The sequence below is a fragment of the Salmo salar genome, chromosome 20, assembly GCF_965601325.2.
Source record: "Salmo salar chromosome 20, fSalSal1, whole genome shotgun sequence".
NCBI classification, from domain to species: domain Eukaryota; kingdom Metazoa; phylum Chordata; class Actinopteri; order Salmoniformes; family Salmonidae; genus Salmo; species Salmo salar.
This window is the reverse complement of record NC_138310.1, coordinates 62,021,452-62,047,559: the sequence shown is the minus strand read 5'-3', so window position 1 is coordinate 62,047,559 and position 26,108 is coordinate 62,021,452. Positions and strand designations below refer to the sequence as shown.

Below are 26,108 nucleotides of genomic sequence, written 5' to 3'. Positions count from 1 at the left end.
ACAAACCAAGGGGTTTACATAAGATGAAGCAATATGTAATATGAATGATCTGGAAATTGAAAATGTTAAATTGACAAAATTATACATTGTCTTTGCTTTGATAAAATAAACCGGAGGTCTGTCACTCCCTACTGAATGAATCTAAAGAACAGTCAAATCATTTTCTCATGCAATTACTTGAATGTATCAAGAGGTATATTACTACACAATTAGAACATAATTACAGCTTAACAACAAGAATTAGTGCCTTGGTGATGAAATAGAATAGAAGCACCATGATTTGATGATCCATGGGGGGAAAAAAATAGATCTCTAGGCAGACAAAAGTATTTTTGATCACTCTCAACGAGTTTATTCTATCAGAAATGTCTAAGTCTCAAACAATAGACTTAAGGGTTTCAACAAGTTCACCAATGTTCATCAAGTAGCAGCCTTTGCAATTTTTCAGGTTCACGTCGTCATCAATTCCATCAAATACTTGTTTATTTTGCTTCCCTCAAAGTCAATCGAATGAGAAACATATGAAATAATTACACACTAGCCTGGACATATGCTTTTGAACATCCTTAAGGGACAAAAACATTTTTCACATTAATAAAGCCTTTTCATTTGTTTCTGATGGTTCCAAAGGAAGTACTCTAGTGCACCGCCCAATGGCCACTAAGGGTACTGCAAAACAGGACTGACATTCATAAAGGAGGAAGTTGAACCTGAGGGGAGGAAGGAAATGCAGATACACTTTAAAAAGGAAACCAGTGATGTCCCTATGACAAACATGAGTACAAATGAAAAGAAACCAAAATAAAATAAAAATAACATTTAAAACAAGCTTTGAAGGGCTGACAAGAAAACCAATTAACACCCTGGTTCCATTTCGAAGCATACATTAGGCACAAATCACATACCAAGTTCTATTATTGTTCCACAATTTTTTTCAGGAGCATAATAATCAAGAAATTAATTATATTAAGTGTTTTTTCCCCCTCTCTTGGTGACATCCTTTTACTTACAATGACAGCTGTTTGTCTTGCAGCAACACAAGTGCAGCAATTCAAAATAATAAGTTCCAGCATCTTCTATATTGCTTAAGTCACATACATTTAGACAGCGCAACAATTTTTAGAAAGACATTTGCGAGGGAGGGTTGGTCACATTGCATGTACACAAGCGCACACACACCTCTATCAGTCTTTTTTGGTATATTGAAGTGTGTGTGCGCTTGTGTACATGCAATGTGACCAACCCTCCCTTGCAAATGTCCTTCTAAAAATTGTTGCGCTGTAAAAATGTATGTGACTAAAGCAATATAGAAGATGCTGGATCTTATTATTTTGAAGTGCTGCAAGACAAACAGCCTTACTCAACACAGCCTTACTCAACCCACTTTTGGTGGTGCTGTGTTTAGTCTGTCTATTCTATCAAATGATAGGGTGAAGTTTCTCACATAATCACTTCATATGAGCAGATTTACAACGTCGCTGGCCAAGAATGTTACATGAGAATAAAAGTTTATATTAGCCGTCCCATGATTTTACGATGGCTGCGTTTACACAGGCAGCCCAATTCTGATCTTCTTGCCACTAATTGGTCTTTTGACCAATCAGATCTTTTGTGAATTTAAATGTAACCTTTATTTAACTATGCAAGTCAGTTAAGAACAAATTCTTATTTACAATGACAGCCTACCCTGGCCAAACCCGGATGACGCTGGGCCAATTGTGCACCGCCCTATGGGACTCCTAATCACGGCCGGATGTGAAGCAGCCTGGATTCGAACCAGGGACTGCAGTGCCTAAGACCGCTGCGCCACTCGGGAGCCACCAAATAATTGGGCAAAATACCTGAATTGGCCTTCCTGTGTCAACACAGCCTTTGTGTATAAAAAATAAAACATTTGGAAGGTCGTGGCTTACCCAACCTAGCCTTTCCACTATGAAGCAGCAGAACTGTTGCACACCATGGCCATATCTTATTCCTTCTCTCAGAGTACACAAACATACATGCACATATTCTTTAAAAGTGGAAAAATAGAAGACTGGACACATCTAATATAAGAGACCTATAGAGTCTACTGCTCAAGCCATAGTTGGACGTTTCATATCTGCATTTCCATCAACATTGATCAAGGACCTGTCTGAAACCCAAAGACAGCTTTATTTATACATATTTGCCACTAAAATTTTCTATAAAAACAGACATGGCTTAAAGGTAGACTCAGTGAAATGACGTTGCCACGAGCAGCACCGCAGATAATGCGATGAGCGAGATCCAAGACTTCGCGCCAATACACTATATCAGCACATGTGCATGGGTTCGTGTCACACTGTTAGTACGGACCAAAACAGTGGGTGAGTTTAGCCTCGTGCTTCAAAGCTCTTAGCTGTTGCAGAAATCAATGATTCTACCTTTCAATTAATGGATAATTGACAGACCTAAAAATCTTCTCCCCCCTTTCATTTTGATTTTACAAAAAGATACATTTTTACAGAAAAAAGGTCTAACAAATCATTCTAAAAGATTGGTTGAGAGCACACACGCGTCACTGTTTGATTGCTGTGATAGAGCCAAAGGACACAGCAGCCACCCACCTGGGATAAATAGAAATACAAATAGTTTGACTGACCGTAGGGAACACTAGCGAGTAAATGGATGACTGGAGGTGAGGTTTAACAATACTAACCGCACGAGAAGAGAACTTCCTATCTGTAGCCCAACATGACAGAATTCGCTGTTAATTTTAATTACTGTTTCTTAGTCTGATCTAGTTCACAGTAAAACAAAATAATAATCCCCTGAGTTTTGGGACAGGGTGTCAGTTGTTATTTCGAGGCAACATGGGGCCATGGTGAAACCGGAAGCCCTAGTCGCCTCGGTGGCTCTCAGGAGTATTGGAGGTGTTGCAGGGGTAAACCGTGGTCCTTCGGCTAAAAGTTGAAGAGGGTAGAGGGAACAGTTGGTTGATGTGGAGTGAGATGAACAGTGGATAAGGCTCTGGTAATACAATGTCATGGTCTTCCTTGGTCGCTTTCACACACAGACACTTACTCCTTCTGTTTCTTTACCAAAGCTCGAGGCTACGGGCTTTCAGATTGAACATGGATTCTATATTCTCTTTTTATTAAATTCTCCTACCCCTGTATATACTGTAACTTGCTCTGTTACTCCTTGAAGCTCCTCTTATAAACGCTCTACCTACTGTATACATAGATGTTTCTCTTTGACTGCCCCAAACAACCCTTCACCCTTCTTGTTTTCATTGTTCATTTTTAGACAGCTTAGTTCTCGGGTCCACATGCTCATTCAAGGAGATGGCTGTTGCATCACATCTGTTCCCTTGTAGAAAGTAGTGTGGTATGGAGGGTTTGACGTTAATCAACATTAACGTCCATGGGTATTTTGTCCTCCAGCTCTAGTGGACCGTCCACAGTGAGCTCCTCCATGCTTTTTCCTGACTCCTGAAGCTGCTGCCGCCGCTGAACCTCCGCCTTCAGGTTCTCCAAGTCCTTTTGGCTGCAGAGGGAATGGGATGGGATACCACAGGGGTTAATGTTGAGCCCAGACATTTATATTTTTTAAGAGTGGATGGAATTCCACAGGGGTCAGTACTGGGTCCTGGCACATTTCCATTTTCAATAAAAACTGTAAGAAGTTTTTTTTTAAAAGTACTACTTCACTTTACCTGAGTGGTATAAAGATGATGCCGTTGATAATATTGAGCTGTTCCAAAACACTGGCCATACTGGGTGCTGTGAACTGGAAAAAAAAGTGTCAGAAAACAACAAAATGACACACTGTTCTATGAAACTAAGACCAACAATACATTTGAAAAGATACTTGTGTCTGTAGCAATGGTCCCTCAAATTATTTTAGGCACTGAGCAAATTTCAGTTCTGCTGAGCGCAAACTTGAACGTTGTGAACATTCTGTGCAACTTCCAGCATGCGTTTACTGTGAACACTGAGGCTGTACCCGCTTTAAGTTACAGTTTTAAAAGTGGCCATGTAGACTACTGTGGCTATTTGATCATAATGTAGGCCTACCAGAGTGGCCTACCATCAAAAACAATGGAGAAAATGCATCCCATAACATTTTAACATGGAAATAGCTGTTCTATCCTTCAGCCTACAGTAGAAGCCAATGTGTGGTGTTCAATGTGGGCCTACATTCCATGAGCCTTTTGAAATAAACATGCAGGGCTTGACATTAACCTGTTAATCCACTTGTCCTTCAGACAAGGAGGTGACTGAAAATGGTTGTGTTGTTTGACCCAAGAAACCACTTTATAGCATAAAAATGCATTATTATTCCCATGCCATTATTACAGAGAATCAGAGAAATTATGCTACCCTCTGTCTATTGGCTACTTAGGCTTGAATCAAGACTGTCTCAAAATACAACACTGCCCCTTTAAGACAAAAAAAGCTCTTTACCTGACTTGCTTTTCAAAGAGGTCTATAAATGTGCACGTTTTGTGCTCTTGTAGGAAGCAATGATTCCCCTATTGCTGACTATAAATCATCTATAACTGGGCTAATACCTCACTAACAACCAGAGGATATGAACAAAATGCAGCTCTCGCTTTGATCACAAAACAAGCGCATCTACTCACAACCACTCATGCTGTAAATACAGTCCAGTTCAAAGTAAGTGGCACAGATCCATATATGGCAATGGTCTGATTGTTTATGCCGCACCGGTCTGTGTAGAGTACGGGCTGAGTAGTGTGTCAATGAAATGGAATCATACTCCGATACATTCTGCCTACAACAATCTCTTGCCTAGTTTGTTTTGTTTCAGTATGTTGCATTGAAAGTGGTTAATATTGTCTTGATTCGATCAAAATTGCCACAGTAAAGGGAAACGTTGATAGTGTTAACAGGGAAACTCTAGAACAGTGGTCACCAACCTTTTCTGAGTCGAGATCACTTTGAGTCAAAATGCATGCCAAGATCTACTGCTCAGATTTGTTTTTAACGTGACTTAAAAAACATAAGGCTATGCAACATAAACCAATTAAAAACAGTACTGTAGCAATGAGGTTTGTGCAGTAAGCTATAGGCCCAATATATTACCACCGCATATTGGCTTTGCTTGAATTTACCTGCCAATGCATTGTTGTTCAGGCCATTTTTATAAATAATATTTCAACATTTGAGGTAGGCTATATGATCACACCGGTAATAGATCCGTTGCTGTATTATTTGTGAGGCACAGCTGAGTGAGCATACATTTACATTTTTATTTTACTGGGCTGATGGTGCCTGCATCTGATGGTCAGTCTCAGCGGAGGGAGAGAGCAGCAGACTGAGGGTCCGCCTCTCAACATCCCTCCCCTCTCCCTCCCCACTGACACTGACCAAAAAGGGACACTGTCTTCCAGCCGATGGCCAAACTCAAGTCACACCGCATTAGTTCTGCCTCATGCATAAATTCATGTTGTTACTCCTATAAACAGAGAAAGTGAAATATTCCTCCATATTAAAAGACCCAAGTCGCTAATAACAACGCAAGCCTATAGATACAGTTTCCTACTCATTCATTACTGCTGCACTGCTTGTTGTAGCGCTGAGTGGAAATAGGAAGGCGCATTTTATGGCGTATAAAAGTGTTGACAGTGCTAAGTAAGAACTTACCCTCACTCATAAAAACAGCTGCTCTTTGCTGTATTCGTTGACAGTCTCTCTCTAGTCATGGTTTTAAACGTTTTGAAATCTCACAGTATCAACTTTGCTGTAGCTTTGTTTTATGCCTGCTACGTTACTGCAGACACAGGAAATGGTTCAAAATGGCAACAGTTCACCAACCCGGCACGCAGGTTAGCTGAAATCGGGTGCACCTACCGCCAACAGCCTGAGCCAAAAAATAAAAATAGGAACACAAGGATTTATCGTAGATTTTTTTTTACAGAAATGTTTGGCAATCGAGTAGGAATGCCTTTGAGATGAACCAGTCGATCGCCCGGTTGGTGACCACTCTAGAAAGTTGAGTGAACTTCAATCTCATTCTTCTCTCTGTGGGCTGATATTTTTGGGTGGCAGTCTCGGGCTACTGTGCGTGCAGTTTAGAGGGAACATTGGTCTGTAGATTATTCTATCATCTGGGTACAATACAAGGCCCTTTGATTTTGTCTAAGGGATAAAAACCAATATGAAACCATAGCTACGCCCTAAGCCACGTGCCTTGAGTGGCATGATGCTGGCGTTGGAGCCATTCTTGTAGATCTCGTTCATGGTTCTCTGCAAAGCCACAGCCTGCTGTGTGAGGTACTTCAGGTACTCTGAGCTCTCTTTAGTCTTCTCATGGGCCTCTCCCACCTGAGAGGGAACATAGGGGAAGAAAGTGAGAAAGAAAGCTTAAAAATAGATTGAGACCTCTCAACTAATATCAGTTGTTGGTAATCTATCACATATTCCACTTTTTTGTAATTTGTTTTAGTACTTTTTACCGCTTTTTCATGATATCCAATTGGTAATTACAGTCTTGACCCATCACTGCAACTCCCCTACGGACTTGGCAGAGGCGAAGGTCGAGAGCCACGCATCCTCCGAAACACAACCCTGCCAAGCCGAAATATGACCCTGCCAAGCCGAAACACGACCCTGCTTCTTGACACACTGCTCATTTAACCCGGAAGCCAGTCGCACCAATGTGTCGGAGGAAACACCGTTCAGCTGGCGACCGAAGTCAGCTTGCAGGCCCGCCACAACGAGTCGCTAGAGTGCGTTGGGACAAGGAAATCCCGGCCGGCCAAACCCTCCCCTAACCCGGACGACACTGGCCCAATTGTGCGCCACCTCATGGGTCTACCGGTCACGGCCATTGTGACACAGCCTAGGATCGAACCCGGGACGGTAGTGACACCTCAAGCACTGCGATGCAGTGCCTTAGACCGCGGCGCCCCTCGGGAGGCCATCTAGCACATATTCTTATTTAAGCAAATGTTCTTAAGCCACTTCTGAGGAGAGGACGTGTAGAGCTTTGTGTACTGTAGCTGTACGTCTTACCTGGTTTTTGTAGATGGTGTAGCCCTCCTTTTCGTGCTGGAGCGCAGAGCGGAACTCCGCCTTGCTCTCATAAACCCTTGCAACCAGATGATGACTGCAGATTTATATAAAAATAACAAAATTGCATTATATCAACTGAAGATAAACACAAACTAGAGTTTAGAACAGGAAATCAGTTTATAATCTGAAAATTATGTTCAGTCACTCAAGGAATAACTCTCCCTTGTCCTTACCTGAGGGCTACTTTGAGGGAGCGGGGTCCGTGGTATTTGGAGTTGATGGCCAAGGCGTTCTCCAGGAACCTCAGAGACAGGTCGTACTCCATTACTCCATGCAGCACCAGGCCAATGTTACTCTATAGGAGGAGACCCCGGACCACAGGGAGGACAGGTGTAAGGAGAACTGATTTGATAAAGGTCACACACAAACACACCTCAAAGGCTTCCACAAAATTGGTACATAACTTCAGAGTTAACGTTGTGACATGTCCACTTACAGGATGGTTTCAATCAACATAAAATAAATACTGTGGTCCACTCACGTCTAGTAGTGCCATCTCAGGGTGGTCCTCCCCACACACCATCAGCATGAGGTAGCGGGCACGGTACAGTAGCTTCAGGGCAGTGGACAGCTGACCGTTGGCAAAGCAATACAGAGCCAAGTGCATCTGGGGAGAGAAAGCAACCAGAGGCACTTAGAAACAGCTAACATGGACTGACATTTTTTTTTAAATGACGAAACAAACTATTTTCGATCACATGGACATACTTCCTGGATAGTGTTGGGGTGCTCGACGCCCAGCACCCTCTCACTCATCAAAACAGCCTTCTGTTGGTTACTGAGAGCCTGTGGACAGAGAAGACGAAAGTCAGGACTGTCACTGGAATTGCTGTGGCCATTTGTTTTCATGTGTGAGAGGAATATAAAAGTGTGTGTATCATGTCTAGAGCAGCACACCTCATGGTGGTCTCCCATGATGTAGTTAAGGCGAGCCAGCAGACGCAGGCAGGCACAGATCTCCACGTGCATGGCCCCGTACACGTTGTTGAACAGGTTCAAAGCCTCGTTGATCAACTCACAGCCCTCCTTAAGGTAACCTGCACACAGAGACCTTGTTAAAAACGCTGGCTTCCACAATTGTTGTACAACGCAAAAGAAAGTCATGTGAACAGGTTCAGAGAGGACAGTAAGGTAGGTTGCATTGTTGAATGAATGTAGTAATGCTTCTGCATGGTTTGTATGGGGAGGAAGGAAACATTTATCAGCCTTCGTGTGTGTGTGTTGCATGTGTGAGCAGAGCTTCATGTGCATATCTGTTTAGCACTAGGAGGACCTCGGGCTGTTGCGGTGACCGTATTACCGCTACACCGGCAGTCACGAGTCATGACGGCAGTCAAATTCCACATGACTGTTTAGTCACGGTAATTAGTCTTCTCCAAACTCTGATGGTCATTAGTAGCCTACCAAACATACTAACTGCCTGGTATTCAGCACTCTATTGTCCCCTAATCACTCTACCATCAATGCTAATGTATTCAAAACTCTAATCAAACACTTCTTGAGAGCCCATGAGCTCATGTTGTGCAACATTTCTATAGGCTAATAAAAAGGAGGATCCCCTCAGCTTTCTATAGGCTAGGCCTACTATATTTATTTCTCAACTTTCCTAATATTAAGCACATCGCTTATCTTTACAACAGGAGAACAGCCTACCTAGTTGGCATGAAAATGAACCACAGGAAAAGCGTCCTCCATTCGCTATTTAAGTGCATAGATTACATGTATTATTTCCCCTGCCCCTGTTTAGAGACAGGTTCATGATAATGGTCCATTCTTTTTTTTTTTTTTTTTTTACCCCTTTTTTGTCCCCAATTTCATGGTATCCAATTGGTAGTTACAGTCTTGTCACTGCAAATCCCGTACGGACCCGGGAGAGGCGAAGGTCGAGAGCCGTGTGTCCCCTGAAACACGGCGCAATGCTTCTTGACACAATGCCCACTTAAGGCAGTGGGCATTGTGGAAGCCAGCCACACCAATGTGTCGGAGGAAACACTGTACACCTAGCAACCATGTCAGCGTGCACTGCGCCCGGCCCGCCACAGGAGTCGCTAGTGCGCGATGGGACAAGGACATTCCTGCCGGCCAAACCCTCCCCTAACCCGGACGACACTAGGCCAATTGTGTGCCGCCCCATGGGTCTCCCGGTCGCAGCCGGCTGCAACAGAGCCTGGACTCAAACCCAGAATCTCTAGTGGCACAGCCTTAGACCACTGCGCCACTTGGGAGGCCCCCGATAATGGTCCATTCTAAATCAAAACAAATTTCACACATTATTTAGTTTATGTAAAGACAATATTAAATAAAAAAAAGTGATGGGTGACAATATTAGCCTATCACTTGTGAATTATATATTATTGCTTGTGAATGCTGCCCAGCATAAGAAACAACGTATTATTTTGCAAATTTCGAATCATAGCACATTAATCAAATTAAGCACATTAATCCACTTTACAAGGGGTATAGATCTACCTGGCATACATAAGCAGCATGTGAGTTTCAAGTTTGGGGAAGATAATTGTCACCATAAAAATGCACCTTTATAATAAAAGCATTATTTGCATAATTGCATTTGCGGTCACTTTTGATAATGGTGTTTTCCGTTAATGGAAAAACTCACGCTTATAGCCTACTATCATGTGTGCAATGCTGTGCTTATAATGTGAGGAATTGGCCTAATAGTTTATTTTAAGCTACATTTTCTGATCTGTTGCGTCAGCCACATTGCATAAAAAAGTGTTTGTTGCTTGTATTACATTTGGAATCAATCACATCCCACAACTGTCCCAGACTATATATGGAATATTTATTTCTTGCACAGAAAGGTCAACTTTTGTACTATGGGTGATAGTTGCTGTTCGTTAGGCCTACTCATCTTGTTGGCTGACGAAAAGTAAACGTGGACAGTTCTTCAATATGCGCCTCGGAATTAGATAAGGACGCGCGCAGTTGCATCCCCGATGTGTCGGTCTTCACTTATAGCCTGTGAGAAAGACCCGATCACGTGACGGAGAGGCGCTTCGGATAGCACAGCACACTCAGGGAGAAGGGAACAACGCAGCACTCCGGGCCGCAAAAGGCATGGATTGTTTTAGGGTGCATTACGGCCACAAAGGGGATGTCGCCATGAAATTCGAGGCATTATCAGGTGCTTGTCAAACTGTGAATGAGAGACTATTTGAGTGTGTACAGCCTTTCAAGTGACTTTTTTCAAATCATCATTAGAGTCTCATCATGCAGCCTTACAATGTATTAAAATGTAAACATATAGCCCAACGTTTGTAGAACAACTAAGTTACATGAATAACTCTAAATTAAGCATATAGGATTACCTATTTCTTTGTTAACTGCCCAACACAATAGCCGCATGTGCGCACCCCCTCAAATAATTTGGAGAAAATATTTGTTTTATTCAGCTATGTTCAATTGTATTCTTCATATTATAAAATAATGCCACGGAATTCTAAGATAATCTTGTCTGCTAAATGAACTAGTGTAGCCCACAGCCATTTGGCATAGCCACATCAGGACCATGCAGATTATGCCATTCTTTTCTTGTGAAATAGACTAGATTTTCTTCATATGATGCTTCTTTAGACCTATCTAAAATAAATAATGGCTTGTAGGCTGTGTGTGGAAGCCAGGAGATGTGAAATGTGTTTTATGTAAATTAACAGTCAGTTACCGTGAGACCGACAGTTATTTGCTTGACAATCACCAGCTGACAACATTTCGTGACCACCACAGCCCTAGGAGGACCCATTCTGATCCTGCCCAGCAGGACTGGTATCCACCTCACCTTGCTGGACCTTGGCCTGTCCGCATGTGTGTGCTGCATTATTAGTGTGAGTAGTACTGCATGTCTCTAGCACTAGGAGCATCCATGCCGTTCCGGGCCATGCTGATTGAGGTCTAGTAGCCTCATGCAAGCCTCACCTTGCTGGACCTTGGCCTGTCCACTCTGGAAGAAGTGAAAGGCATCAGAGGCCTTGGGGTTGACGTGCTTCACCACAGGGAAGATGTTAAGGATGTCCTCCTCTGTGAAGGCAAGCTTGTGGCGACTGTCAAAGTTATACTCCTTTATCAGGATCTAGAAAACGCAGGGAGGCAGGAGACACAGGAAGCTTCTTAGGGGGGGGGGGGAGGGTTAAAAACATGACATCATTAAAATACACATTCTGAATTACAATTTGACCCCTGGCACCTACTCCCTAGGCATTTCTGTAGATCTGAAGGTATTTAATAAATGTATACAATATGTTGAAAATCGCACCTAGTCTAAATAGGGATTGATGGGAGTTACCTGGATGCCAGCTTTGATGGAGATTTCTCTGAGCAGGGTGATCTTCTGAAGGCCGTATTTCTCCACTACCTGGTCAGCATTCTCGCTGTAGAAAGATGCATGTTTTTAGGAAAACCTACGCCAACTTTAACCCAAGCACACTCACCAGTGCAGGCTGACATGGTAGCTGCCAGAATAGTGTGCTAACGTCAAGCCTACTATTGTGCAAACATCAATCCTAATTCCCACCCACCAGTGCAGGGTGAAGTTGTAGTAGCTCTGGGCCTCAGAGACGATGTTCTTCCACAGCTCGCTGGGTGTCAGGCTGGCCCACGCCGTGTTGTCCCCTCCCCCCGGGACTCGGTTACGGCGTTTACGGTTCTTGCGGCGCGACACGAGCTCGTCGGCAGGCAGGTGTGCCACGGCATCAGGGAAGGAGGACAGGAAGCAGTTGAGGAAGTGGCTGACAGCGGCTGAGAGGGCCGACAACTCCACACCCTGGGAGATGGAGTACATAGTCTATTGTTCTCATATTTAATCAATTTCTTAGGGAGACAAATAAATACTTTCTATGATAAGCAAGTAGGGATACTCATTTTCGTGGTGCAAAAGTACAAATATCTGTCATCCTAAGTACATTATAATTATTTAACAGTCATTGCTTAAAAATAGCACTCACCTGGAGGTATGTCTTGAAGATATGTTTCGCACATCTGGTGATCAACTCGCTGATACCTATTCTCTTCAGAACAGAAGAGATACAAAACCGTCAGGAAAAAAGAAACAAGCTTAATGCAGATTCATCTTTATGCATTGTCCTGCACCCTGTCCTGCAATATGTCTGCAGTAGAAACAGAACAGTCTAGAAGGTTATCATTATGCTAATAATGCTATCATTGCCCTTCATTATATATCTCCTTAGTCAGTCCTCAAGAGCGTATGGAGGTCAGGGGTTTAGGCTTACATAGAAGTGCTCCAGCTGTGCCTTGGCTGGGGTCTTGTCCACAAACTCCAGCACGTTGCCTAGGTAACGCACATTGATGCCCCTCTGGTGCAGAGCCTCAGTCAGTGTGGCTCCATCCATAGGCAGAGCACTGTGGTCCAGACAGTCCTTCACCTGGAGGGAAAGACACAAGTAAAATAAATTACTACACACAAGAAAAAATAAACAAGGAAACACCAACCCAAACACCCACAAATAGCTACACAGACACAAAGGCTAGTGATACAGTGACGTAAGTAAATAGGTTGTAATATAGTTAAGGTAATGACTGCTTGTGCGTGGTACTATGTTGCTGCCCAGAAACTTACCAGAGACGGGATCTGACAGGACACCAGGAAGGCTGCAGCATCCTTCAACAGCTGCTTCTGTTTCTGAATGTCATCCACACTGTCCTCAGGGAAACGCACTCCTGGGGGAGAGACATGGGGGGGGGGGATGAGTACTGTACAGCAGAGCCAGCTGCCACACAAAACCTCTCCTAAAAGCACTACATTTACCATCATCCTCTTACATAAAGTGACAGTTCCTACCTGGAGAAAAGATATCTGGGTTGAAGCGGATGTCGAAGGAGGTGTTGCTGATGGAACCCACGGCCTTGCAGGCGTTGAGGACCACCTCTCGGCTTTTAGGGTCTTGATGGAGACAGGTCAGGGTGGGATTGGTGAGATCAGGGAAGGAGGAGAGGGGTGTTTTATGAATATACCAAGTTAGCTGGGCAACTCAAATTAAAATGATATGGGGTAAGTTCCCCAAAAGCACCACTATCATCTTTTGTCCAATGCCTACACGCGTTGAAAAAGTTGAAAATCCCCACCAACACACTGTTGCAGATCTTAGTTAAACAAAACACAAACCACATTGTCATTAGAGCTATTGTCAAGCAGGCAGTAGGGCTAGGGGCCAACTCCTGCCATCCCACACAGATGCAATGATCACATATAACCAGGGATTCTTTCCTTCTTATTGGAGCTTCAAACCCTTTGATTAATTGTCACACCAGCAAATGAGAAATAAACTTGACAGATATGTGGTTATTGGATTGCTATATCTCACACTGTTAGTGATTTTACTGGGGTCCATGCTCACCCCATAGGAGGCTAAGAACTGGACAGGGACACCTAGCCAGGTGGAGAGATGCAACTAAGACACCAGCATTAAGAAGTCTTCTTAGCGAAACTATGGATAAACGCTCTCACATACCGATTAAAAACCACACATACAGTCTTTAAAAATGGTCAAAGGGGGAGTATAAGAATATTTTGAAGATACATACACAACGCAGAGGATGAGAGGACGAGAGTACTAAAAACTAAATAGAGTACTAATGGTCAATAGGGAATTGTCAATGGAAATAGTTGGCTTTCAGTTCAACAGCTGTTTAGTATCTGTGGAATGTCAGTCCTGAACTCAGAGCTACATGTGCCACGTTTTCATTGGTCTGTTCATTGTGTCTGGAGCAGGATACTTGTTATTTGGCCACTGGCCCAGTTGTACTGCAAGGACTTCTGATTGGTCAACCTCAGGCTAGGGTGGGGGGGTTATAAATGACATCCTGTTTCTTTGTTCTGTGGAGAAAAAGTGAGGACAGGGGAGACTGAACATCTACCTCCCAGCATAACATCTATGATTCTTCTCAAATCAATCTATTTTTGTCCCCGATTTGTTTTGGGGTCTGTGTTATTGAAGAACAATGTCAACTGCTAACAACTCTCACACACACACACACCCCGTTCTAAATGCAAGTCTATGGAGCAAATAATGAGACCTCTTCTTTAAAAGCATTTCTCCACCGACTGGATTTCCCCAGTCTTTCTCTACCCTGCAATGGTTTAGACGTACCGATACCGGATCCATCTTCCGCGGCTAAGGACTCAGCCAGCTCTTTGGCCTGGGCTAAGCCCGGGATACTATCCTCAGCCTCAGCCTTACCCTCCAGAGGGCTCTCGCACTCCCCGTTCTGAATCGCTGTGGCAACGGGCACCGATGGCCCATTGGTGGTCACCGTGGGAATCACATTATCCTCTGTAGGGGTTTCCTGGGAGGCATTAATGGTTGTTGCTGCAGCAGAGGGACTGTCCATTTCTGTTGTTTGTTCTGCCTTGGGGGCTGCTTCTGTGGTGGTGGCTTCTGTTGCTGCTGGCTGAGGGGCATCAGAGGTGGAGGTGGTCTCTATCTGGACTGCGTCTGACTTGCCGTCAGTGAGGGTTTCTGTGGAAGTTTCTGAGGACTTGGCTGAAGCATCGGGGTTCTCTGTGGAGGGCAGGGCTGGAACGGCTGCCTCGGGGCTGCTATTCTCTGTCAAGGTGGCCATCTTGCTCTCCTTGTTGGCTTTCTGCTGCATCAGCTGGAGTGCTGCCATCTTCATGAAGAGGAGGTATCTGAGGAGTAGATTACAGAATCTTTATTATCCCTGAGGGAGTAGGACATCCATTCAGTTACGTGAACATTCAAATGTGCAGACACAATCATACACTAAAGGGAACATCAAATGACCCTCGAGGGACATACCCAGGGCACCCTACAGTACCTGTGCTCGACGAAGGCCTCAATGAGCTCCTGTCGGAGGCAGGCCAGGCGGTGGCGGTGCTGGCGGGGGAAACCCTGTCTCACACTCTCAGGGGAAAGCTCCTCCCCTTCCACAGGCAGGAAGTTCAGGTCGGGGGGGAAGGTCCTCAGAAGGTCCAGGATGTAGTGGCGTCCATCGTTGCCAATTATGCCCTTACACTCAACAGAGGAACACAGCTCCACGGACTCATCCTTCTCATTCAGCACATTGTGTCTCTGGACCTGGGGGTGGGAGAGTCAGTCATTATAACAGAGAGAATGGCAGGTTAGAGGTATGGCAGGTTAGAGGTATGGCAGGTTAGAGGTATGGCAGGTTAGAGGTATGGCAGTCAATATACGTTGAACATCTGTAGACCGGTGCAGTGACAAAAAAAAAAAAAAAAAAATGTTCTACAAAAGATATTGAAGTTTGCTTACTCTGTATTGACAAAAACATTAATCCCAAACAATTAGCAGACTTAAAAATAAACCATGAAACTGGCATTATCATATCCTCTTCCTCACCTTGAGTGGTCGACTGGTCCTCTCCAGAAGCTCCAGGTACTTCCCATGAGACACCACTGTCTTCCCAAAGTCGATAGACCCGTAGATAACGCTCTGCTCCTGCTCTCTCTCCAGAATGCCAGGGATGATCGACTGGGCCGTGACACGGTAACCACGATAGTCCACCACCACGGTCCCCAGGGTGTACAGCCCCTCCACGTCTACGGCCCCGTAAGCCCGGACACCGTTGAGGTCGTTGGTGGGCGCAGCGTGCGCGGCAGCGTCCCCGCCCAGCTCGCGGTAGTGGTCGCGGACGTCGAAGCCCAGGGAGAAGAAGATGTTGTTCCAGATAAACATCTGCATACGTGTCTCCTCGCCAGGGTTGATGGCCATCACGTTGCCGTCGATCACAGCCATGGAACCACGAGTGGCAGCAGCCGCAAAGTCACTGTGGACCTGGAGAGAGGGGAGGAGAGTTAGAGAGTGAATGCATAAGGATGTAGAGGATGGAAAGAAGAGTAGTCTGTGCACACTACAGGATATAGACGTAAACAGAGAAACGGACTGTAGCATAAAAGGAAGGTGTTTCAAGAGAGGTCGATGACCGAGGCTCACTGGAGAAAGCAAATAAGCATGAAAGAGTGCAGGAGACAGAAGAGGGGAAAGGAGTTGGGCTTCAACTGCTGCTGTAGGCTGGCTCACCTTGAAGATGGCCCTCTCTCTCAGCAGGCGTTCAGGCAGGTTCTTCCGGGCCAGCTCTCTGGTCGTCTGCAACTCCTCATTCCAGTCTCGCGTCTGAATAAATAACAGAGACCCCATGTTACACTGACTCTAAAAAAATACTATTTTTGGTGTGTGTGTACCTGTCCAGGTATATGTTCCTCATAGCCTAGGAGTGAGGTGTATGGTGTGTGTACCTGTCCAGGTATATGTTCCTCGTAGCCGAGGAGCGAGGTGTATGGTGTGTGTACCTGTCCAGGTATGTGTTCCTCGTAGCCTAGGAGCGAGGTGTATGGTGTGTGTACCTGTCCAGGTATGTGTTCCTCGTAGCCTAGGAGTGAGTTGTATGGTGTGTGTACCTGTCCAGGTATGTGTTCCTCGTAGCCGGAGGGGTGTATGTACCTGTCCAGGTATGTGTTCCTCGTAGCCTAGCGGCGAGGTGTGTGTACCTGCCCAGGTATGTGTTCCTCACAGCCTAGGGGCGAGGTGTGTGTACCTGTCCAGGTATGTGTTCCTCGTAGCCTAGGAGCGAGGTGTGTGTACCTGTCCAGGTATATGTTCCTCGTAGCCTAGACGGGAGGTGTATGGTGTGTGTACCTGTCCAGGTATGTGTTCCTCGTAGCCTAGGGGCGAGGTGTGTGTACCTGTCCAGGTATGTGTTCCTCACAGCCTAGGGGCGAGGTGTGTGTACCTGTCCAGGTATGTGTTCCTCGTAGCCTAGACGGGAGGTGTATGGTGTGTGTACCTGTCCAGGTATGTGTTCCTCGTAGCCTAGGAGCGAGGTGTGTGTACCTGTCCAGGTATATGTTCCTCGTAGCCTAGACGGGAGGTGTATGGTGTGTGTACCTGTCCAGGTATGTGTTCCTCGTAGCCTAGGGGCGAGGTGTGTGTACCTGTCCAGGTATGTGTTCCTCACAGCCTAGGGGCGAGGTGTGTGTACCTGTCCAGGTATGTGTTCCTCGTAGCCTAGACGGGAGGTGTATGGTGTGTGTACCTGTCCAGGTATGTGTTCCTCGTAGCCTAGGGGCGAGGTGTGTGTACCTGTTCAGGTACGTGTTCCTCACAGCCTAGGGGCGAGGTGTGTGTACCTGTCCAGGTATGTGTTCCTCGTAGCCCAGACGGGAGGTGTAAGCGTCCTCAGCTCTGACACAGTCCATGGTGTGGTCCACCTGGGGGGCGGTCCAACTGTACACCTGGAAGGGTGTGGCTATCCTTTCAAACGGATGCCGCTGGACCCTGCAGTCAATCAGAAACCAAATTAGCCATGTATCACAGCGGGAATATTTCTCAGATAAGGCTTACCTGAATTATCAAGAAAAACAACTGTCTGGCTAATATTTTTAGCTCTTAAACATAATATATACATTTCTGATGACGACTAATAATTGTATGCTTAGTTTGTTTTCCCCACATTACACAGCACTAATAAATAGCACAGTGCATTGTGGTTAGCGTAGCCCACTTACCTTGTCTTCTGCAGGACAGTGAAGTTCTTTTTGAAGGCAGGGCTAATCTGGCTCAGCAGCTCAACCAACGAGTGGCTCAGGAAGCTGGGGTTGGCTGGCTTGGGGTTGAAGGTGTAGGTGGTCGACCTGGAACACAACAACACCATGGTCATCTCATTATGGTCAACTCACGATCTTGCCAAAGCTAACCATACTGTACTGGCTCTGATATTTTGCCTTTCACACTTTCCAGTACAGTTCCAGCAAGTGGTGGATGTGTAAACAGGCCAACACAATCCAGCTCAGCGCAGTAGTGTGAAAACATCATGCGGTAAGTCTAACGGGAGAAAGGGAAAGCCCGACTCACTGGTTGAGGTAGAAGCCACGTGTGGAGGCGGTGATACTGATGTGTCTCTCCTCAACAGTCACCATATACAGGTACATCAAATCACCGTGCATCTTCCTGTTGCCAGGGGGAGGGTTCCAGCCACTCATAGTCAGGACCTTCAGGCACTGCATGGGCTATAGCGCAAGAGGGGGAATCAGATATGGACATTGGAATGTGACTTATGACTTGTGGTGTGCTAGTGTGGATATTGGAAAAGGGCCATAGACTAATTACTTCATCTGCACTTTATGGTGGTAAGGATATACAGGATACAATATGACCCAGCCAGCTGATGTATGCTGGTTTTGTTGAGTGCACACTTCACTTTTAACTAATCTTACCCTTTATTCTACAACCACTTTTACTTATTCTAGAATAAAAAAAAGTGTTCTAGTGCCAGGCTTGAGTAAGTCTGGCACTTAGCTAGCAAATCATTGTGAGCTATATAAAAATGGCTCCTAGAAGCAGATCAAAGGTTGGAGCTGAAGCCAGTAAACTACAAATGGACAAACTCCTTGAAGAATGTGACATTTTTTTAACTGTCAGATAATGTCACAGAGACACACATGAATCTATGTAAATGAGACCGCATTAGAATGATCATAATTAGCTTGCTGGCAACACCAGGCTTGTGTGTCACTATGAACTATATGTGTCACTATGAACTGTAAGTCTCTTTGGATAAAAGTGTTAAAATCATCGTAATTACCGTCATTATTACCTTCCACTCCTTGTTCTGTGGCTGGAGGGGCACCAGGGGGCGTTCTTTGCTGCCAGGCAGGATGTGTTCTGGAGGGGTACAGTCTATCTGCTCCAGATCACTGCCCTTCTTCTTCCGCTTACCACTGTCTGCAGAGGAGATAAGGTCACAGGTCAGACTAATGCAGCCAGACCAAAGACTTTTATAGCCTGCTGCCTAGGACACAGACATACACATTTGTAGGATAAAGGTGGCTGGATACCTCAGAATACTGACTGAAATCTTTCTCACCCCAATTCTCGCTGAACAGACCCACCCAAACACGCAAATAAACAATTGGGTACGCAAACACGTGTGCACGCACACACACCTCCTAGGTCCCCGTCGGTGAAGACACTGAGGAAGGAGAGAGAGTTGCAGTCCACTCCGTTGTAGGCATCAGACGGGTCCAGGCTTTTCAGCAGGTCTCTGATATGACGCACATGGATACGGGCCTCGCGCACTGTGTAGGGCTCTGGGGTGAGGAGACAAAGGACAGTCATTACATTATTATCGATGCAATCTACAGACTGTCTCCTGGACTGTGGACTCTCTACAAAGGGGACTAAGAGGAGATTTGGCCTTCGAGCTTAAACTTATACAATTTTTAGGGTTTAAGATCAATAAAGTCTAGGGGTAGGGGCTAGTGGCTGACTTGAGAACATATCACCAAGTCCTACCTTCCACTACTTTGAGAAGGGAGCCCTCCTGCAGGCCCTCGATGGATTTGAGCTCAGCAAAGTTATCCAGCACGTTGCCGTCCAGCTGCAGGGAGAAACAGGTACGATGACAGGTGTCCTCACGGTCCATCAACACCTGGTGGATCTCCTGCACCATCTCCTGGGGTGAAACCTGGGGGAGCGAGCAGGGGTTAACATCTTATAGCAATAGAGACTGACAATGTTTGGTCATACAGCTAGTCCCAATTTGGTCCCCATTTTTCCACCTTTGCCCTAAACCTTCAATGTTTGCAGATCTGAAGCCTCTGGATAGGTATAAGCGGTGTGCTGGTGGAGCTTCCATCCACTATATTGCTTACACCTTACAGATCAGCAGACGTTGAAGGATTAGGCGGGTCAAGGGGTAGTAGCAAATTGGGACCGGCTGTTGGACTGTCTAAGTATGTACTGTACCTGGAGGTCAAAAGGCTCCGTCCCGGGTGCCTGGATCTTCACGGTGAAACCTGTATCCTGAATCACAATCACTTCCTGTTCGTTAGAATCCTCCCCACCGTCCGTGTCACCACCCACATCCTGCTTGGACTCCTCCTCCGAATGATAGTGGGCCCCGCCCCCGTTCATCACCGCTGTGCTTGCACTGTGCCCTGTGATTGAACAGAAGGAGATACATTCAACATAGCTTGTCATCCGATTGGACAGATGGGTAGAGAGGGCATTGCCATGGCAGAGTGACACAACTGAATTAATAAGGATATAAGCCTACAGATAGCAAACAAAGTAATGCGTGTTGTCAGTTTAGATTACTCCTAAAAGGGCATAGTGTACAGTGCTAAATCGGTGACTTACAGGATCCAAGGAGAATAGGATCCAATTAGCACAGAAAACAAGATCTCCAGCCTTTGCCATGTGAAGCAGAGGTATACAGGTTACCTTGGTCTGCTTCTCTCAACCTGGAGTTCTTAACCATCAAACTCTTGTACAGAACACAAAAGTTAGTGGTTTGTTTGCCTGGTGCTTTTGGCCTTCTCCACATTGGGCACCAGACTCCCAAGGTCACTGACGAGGAGCTATACTGGAAAGTGTGAAAGGAAAATAGAGCCATCCACACAAATTCTCCCCTCTGTGTGTGTGTATACATCTTCACTTCCAGAATTAGTGCAACCTCCTTGACCTCCGAAGGGGCCTCACTGGCACAAGGCATTGTAACTGTGGAAACACCTCTGTGTAGCAGAGCTAAATATAAAACAATTTAAAAAAGTGCCCCAAAATATTGTACTATTTTGAATGGTGTGGGTTGAGTTGCCAAGAGGAAAGGCTACATACATAAATAACAACAAGTGGGGCCTCCAGTGTGGGGGGGCTGTTTTCTCTCCCAGACAACTGCAACCTGCGCGCCCTTGTTCAATGTCAAGGGTAACACAGTGTCAGGGTTACCACGTAGAGGGGGTGGTTGGGGGAATCTAGAGTAAGAGGGAGAGCGAGAGAGAGGGCGGAGGGAATGAGAGAGTGAGAAAGAAAGACTCACCACGCTCTGAATACCAAACACAACAGCCTTGGCCAACAACTGGTCCATGCTGCAAGAGAAGACCGACTACTAAAAAAGAACAAGGAAAATAGACTTGAACATATGATAGGAGCCCAGGGAAACAGGTAGAGGCCAGGGAAACAGGTAGAGGCCAGGGAAACAGGTAGAGGCCAGGGAAACAGGTAGAGGCCAGGGAAACAGGTAGAGGCCAGGGAAACAGGTCAGGAAACAGGTAGAGGCCAGGGAAACAGGTAGAGGCCAGGGAAACAGGTAGAGCCCAGGGAAACAGGTAGAGGCCGGACATCCTGCCCTGTTGTAGAAGCAGACATATTTTATAAGTTACATCAGTTACTCTGTCTCTATCCTTAGGTGTCCTATTTCTGGCCTGGTCCAAGTCACTCTTCATCTCTCCATTAATTCTTTCATCCCTCCATCAATGCCCCAGCTATTGCATTTTTCTTAGAGTTGTCACAAACAGACAGCGGGAATCCCTTCAGTCATTCAAGGTCCTCTGCTTTCTTCAAGATTCACTTTTCAGCTCAGTTTGACTATTTTTTAACTCCCACAAAAATTCAACATGGTACTTGACTCACATCAATTTAATGAAAATGTATATAGTTTAAGTTTCTGAAGTGGAATTGATGAGGTAGGGGAAGAGCCTTCAAATAATGGTATGTATGAATACTTGCTGCCAATGCTATTCAATCTGCACTGAGAAGGCAAGACTACAACAGTGTCAGAAACAAGAGTACAAAGTGCCAGACAGCACTATGAAAATCATGTAGCCTAATAATTGCAAAACAGACCCACTTGGCCCTACAGCAACAGAACAGAGCACTAGGGGTGAGGTGAAAGGGTGGGGAATGGGGTCCAATATTACACAACCTTCTGCATTACTCAAAACATTTAGCCCAACTAAACTTGTTTTTCTAAGGAGGTTGAGCATTCATGTCACTATGTGTAGTGTAGACAGGAGAGATTCATGTCGTTGGTCACAATTCACAGATGAAGAGGGCAGCAGGTGGAGGGAAGGGAAAGCAGAATCCGCAAAATGCTGCAGTACTTCTGTCATACTGGCATGTATATTCTGGCCTCGGTGGGTGAATTAGGCCTACATATACAGATTATCCAACTGAAAGCTTTGCTTATTTCAATAAGAAATATTTATCTTAATAGTGTTAAGGTAGCCTAGTGGTTAGAGTGTTGGGACAGTAACCAAAAGGTTGCTAGATCGAATCCCCGAGCTGACAAGGTACAAATCTGTCATTCTGCCCCTGAACAAGGCCCCTGAACACTGTTCCAAGGCTGTCATTGTAAATAAGAATGTTCTTAAACTGAATTGCCTAGTTAAATAAAGGATACATTTAAAAAAATCCAACCACAAGACCAACCTTAACCAGACAAAATGGAGGAAAGATGTTGATTATTACACAAGCAAGGAGCTCTGATCCTCCTGAACAGGTAAATCATTGAGGGGGAGGGGAAGCAGAAGGACTCCATGCAGACCAGCATTCAGTTAAACCAGTTAGACTAAACAACCCCTCCACACCCCATCCAGTGCCACCATTAGCATCTTAGCTCACTCCTCAGGTTGCACAGTAAGCAAACTTATCCTCACACAAGGATAGGTCTTATTCAGGGCAGTGGGTCAAAGAGTTAGGTCCCTGATAGTATGGAAAGGAAGACGAAAGAGGTCAATTAGGCAAATAATAGAAAGCGGGCTACAAGAGATCAACAATCATTTCACAATTTCCTCGAGGTGTGAAGGTCTTGATCACTACTAACGTCCTTATTCAATCAAAATTGTGAAAGACCACTAGGCCTACTAATCCAGAGAGCTAGCCACCAGTCTCCATGCTGCCCTGTCTGTTGTAAGCTGTTATATCTTTGCTCAAGGTTTACCACGGACTGAGCGCTGTTCTTGCTTTGACTACAGATTAATTAATTCCCTTGACATGGCAGACCATGACATGATGGGCCTACAGACCAGGGCAAAAAGAAACCAAACAGACAGCATTTTGGGGGAGGGGGGGGGGGGGGGGACACACAGAGCAAGGTCTTTTTTTGTTGTTGTCCAACATAGATAGATTTATTAAACCACAAGATGGCAACCTTCTTTTGATCGATTGATATAGAGCAGGAAGGGAAAAGCTTTCCTGCAGAGTCATACATACATCTTTGCAGGGAGGTCTCATAACCAGTCAAATGACTCCTCTGTCTGAAGCATGTTGATGTGTTTTAGAATGCGTTGTTGTTTTAGACATCAGACCTGAGGGGTATACTACAAAGCAGGATCAAGGAGTTAACTTGCCTTAATATTCTGAAATAACTTTTTTTTTTTGAGAAAGATAAGCTTGAAATGGACATGGTGTAATATATAATTTTTTTTAAAGAACAGGCAAATCAACAGTTATTTCAGGTTGCTTATCAAAGTTTGCTGGCTAACTCATTTGATACTACCTTGTAGTATACCTCTCTGGGTTGTGATTATGAAGACCTAATGTTAGTAAAACATTACAAGAGATGACAAGGGGCTAGAGGGGAGGGTGTGGAGAGTCTGGACAGTGCCCTGAGGAGTCTGGACAGTGCCTTGAGGACTACAAAGGTCACCTCTTCACCCTTGAGGAGCATTTAAGCGCCTTCGGTTACAATCACCAACAGACCCCCTCATCCCGTTACCCTCAACCTCTCTCACCCCTGCTAACCCCCATGCTACCCCATCAGTCTGCCATGTGCTGTCTGTCACAATACTGTCAGTACTGCAGGATACACAGCTCAGTGTCTTGGTAGTTAACCAACAGGCTCAAATGCAGCCTAAGGCATTTGTCTAGTCCAGCAGGCTTCTCTTAAATGAGAGGTGAATTGCAATAGAAAGCTAATCAAGGAGGTGATAGTATCTTGAAGTGCCAATAATAGGAAAGTGGTTTAGGGGTCAATAATGATTTTGTTGGTAATGATTACTTAATACCTATGGAGTTGTGAATGAATCTTGTCAATAGCTGACAAAGGTTGCCAACATACAAAAGCACTATGATGGACAAACACTTTGTCCATAAACAAGAACTTCAATTCACTAGAAGAAAGCATGATGGTACATGTGCTGCACATACAAAGCTCTAGTCTAGGTGAAGGCTGGCCATTAAAAAGATGCTTCTCATCTTCCAACAAATACTGATTGGTACATAAATGTTTTGTTTATGTCTCAAAATAATTTGCTGCAAATGCAAATAATTTATGAAACATAACCCACAAATAGCTGGAATTAGGAGTTGTATTCTGATACAAATGACATGTTATTTACACATTACAGTCACTGGCTGTGACACAATGAGTCCCTAGAATCAATGAAACAATCTGTACAGATGCAAGTACAGTTGTCGCAATAACTGTGACAATGAGACCAATCCAAAGTGTGACAGCTGAACTAACTATACTGTGTGTAACTTTATAGTGGTGGCAACACAGGCGTCTATGCATGCAACTGAAGGTCCTGTCAAATGTGACACCGAAAGCTGTGGCATTGTCGTGAAGGCTGCATAAGGTTGTGTAATTTCAACAGTGGCCTTACATTCAGCAAACCTATACCAGTAGTATGTCATGTGACTGTCTCGATCATCAATACTTTATATATGGCGCAAGCGATCGGTGGCAATCCATGAAAATCGGTTTGTTTAAACGACACTTACCGGCTATATGACTCAGAATGTCTCAAGAATAACCTTCTCTCTCCGTGCATGCACCATGACTTTTCTCAAAGGGTCAGCTTCCGCTTCCCGGTCGAGGAATAGCCAACCTCTCCGGTTCTGAACGGGAGGGGGGATCGGGAAGGTATCATGCCAACTAACGGGGACAATGGTGATCTAGTCACTTCGATATTACTAGATCACAAAAATAGCATGCATTTGATGGACTAACTAGAAAAAAGTAGTTTATATTAATAGAAAACGGCGTGTGAAATTACTTCACATCGATTAGAACCCCTCTTATCTTGAAATGTGCAGTTCCACTGAAGGTGACCTTCAGTCCATTCGTTCTTTCATGCAGGTACAGAACAGCTGTGGTCCCATGTGCGTCAGAACGTGAGGTGCTCGCACTACACTGTTAAGATAGTGGATACACTTATATTACTTTCTATAATCACATTTATATCTGCCATTTTTCTACAACAAGTCAGCATCACCACAAGCTTGGCTACCTATTTCGAAGCTAGCTAGCTGTATCAAGTCAGCCACACAACAATGGTTGTCTTTGTTTGACATACAGCTAGTAAGCCAACTAGTTAGTCGAACAGCTCATCTAAATAATTCTAAGAGTAATTTGATTGTTAGCTAAACCCTCTTGATATAGCCTAAGCTAACCACTTGGCTACATGTTAACGTTAGTTTAGCCAACACAACAACTACTAGCTAGCTAGCTAGCTAGCTAGCAAGTTCAGCAGCTCAAGCAAACTGTCATTGTTGAATTGACACATCTTGGTTGTATAGAAAACTGGTTTGAATACTGAGGCCCATTACTGCATTTTCAGCTAGTTAGCCAAGTTGGCAGACTAATCAACTCATTGACAGATGAGATGACTACTTTGAATTAACTCTACATGTGTGCAGCTAGCTTGCTAACGCGGTAATTAGTTACTAGCTATGTGCACAGCACAATTTCATAACTTGCAACCGACGTCGCTAGCAAACATTTTGCATGATAGTTAGTCTCTGCTAGCAAGTTTGATAACTACGTAACGTTAGCTAGTTTCTTACCACACGCACAAGGATCCGTGTTTGGTGCCTTGGTCTCTTGGTGGTCTGGCGTCTCTCCTTCTGCAAGATCAACTGTGTTAACATTACAGTTGGGTACTGACGCCTGGATGTCATCCGTCTTGCTCACCATTATTTGGCTGTCAGTGTGGCAGCTAGTTAGCTTAAAGGTGGCAACAGAAATCTGTTGCTCAAAATTGCTATGTTAATCTGTGAAATGCTTCTTCTTAGCTAACGGGCTAGCCAGTTACATGCAGAGGGTACGATATTACAAAAACAAGTCTACATAGGAAGGACAGTCAAAGCTGTACATGGATAACACGTGGTTTCTCCTCCTCCTGACCCCTTTGCCTTTGCGTTGGTTTCCACCCCCAAAACGTCTGGCTACGGAAAGCGCAGTGTGCCGTTTTTTATGAACAGGTGCCCATGTAGGATCACAAAATGATAAACTGTGATTTTATTTTGAACA

General features: G+C 44.8%; 1 protein-coding gene across 1 annotated transcript; it reads right to left on the bottom strand.

Annotated features, from left to right (window-relative positions):
• Nucleotides 1–327: 327 nt before the first annotated feature.
• Nucleotides 328–25,998, bottom strand: cluha (clustered mitochondria (cluA/CLU1) homolog a). The gene is made up of 27 exons (XM_082966622.1): nucleotides 25,643–25,998; nucleotides 19,820–20,010; nucleotides 19,367–19,538; nucleotides 19,018–19,161; nucleotides 18,669–18,796; nucleotides 17,927–18,081; nucleotides 17,581–17,706; nucleotides 17,203–17,350; nucleotides 16,097–16,189; nucleotides 15,416–15,850; nucleotides 14,874–15,133; nucleotides 14,186–14,724; nucleotides 12,877–12,978; nucleotides 12,655–12,755; nucleotides 12,308–12,460; nucleotides 12,023–12,085; nucleotides 11,597–11,841; nucleotides 11,365–11,449; nucleotides 10,998–11,151; nucleotides 7,962–8,101; nucleotides 7,773–7,850; nucleotides 7,546–7,671; nucleotides 7,238–7,359; nucleotides 7,005–7,098; nucleotides 6,180–6,314; nucleotides 3,680–3,753; nucleotides 328–3,510 (listed from the first exon to the last, which is right to left on the bottom strand). The coding sequence occupies exons 1-27, from the start codon at nucleotides 25,770–25,772 to the stop codon at nucleotides 3,369–3,371; spliced, it is 4,335 nt and encodes a 1,444-aa protein (XP_082822748.1). The 5' UTR covers nucleotides 25,773–25,998; the 3' UTR covers nucleotides 328–3,368.
• Between the last annotated feature and the right edge of the window lie 110 nt (nucleotides 25,999–26,108).

Coding starts and splice junctions, on each gene's coding strand:
- cluha (XM_082966622.1), bottom strand. CDS start 25,772: ATGGTGAGCAAGACGGATGACATCCAGGCGTCAGTACCCAACTGTAAT. Junction 11,152..11,364: donor CCATCAAAGCTGGCATCCAG/GTAACTCCCATC, acceptor TGCGTTTTCTAG/ATCCTGATAAAGGAGTATAA. Junction 3,754..6,179: donor CCAGCATCATGCCACTCAAG/GCACGTGGCTTA, acceptor TTTTTTTTCCAG/TTCACAGCACCCAGTATGGC.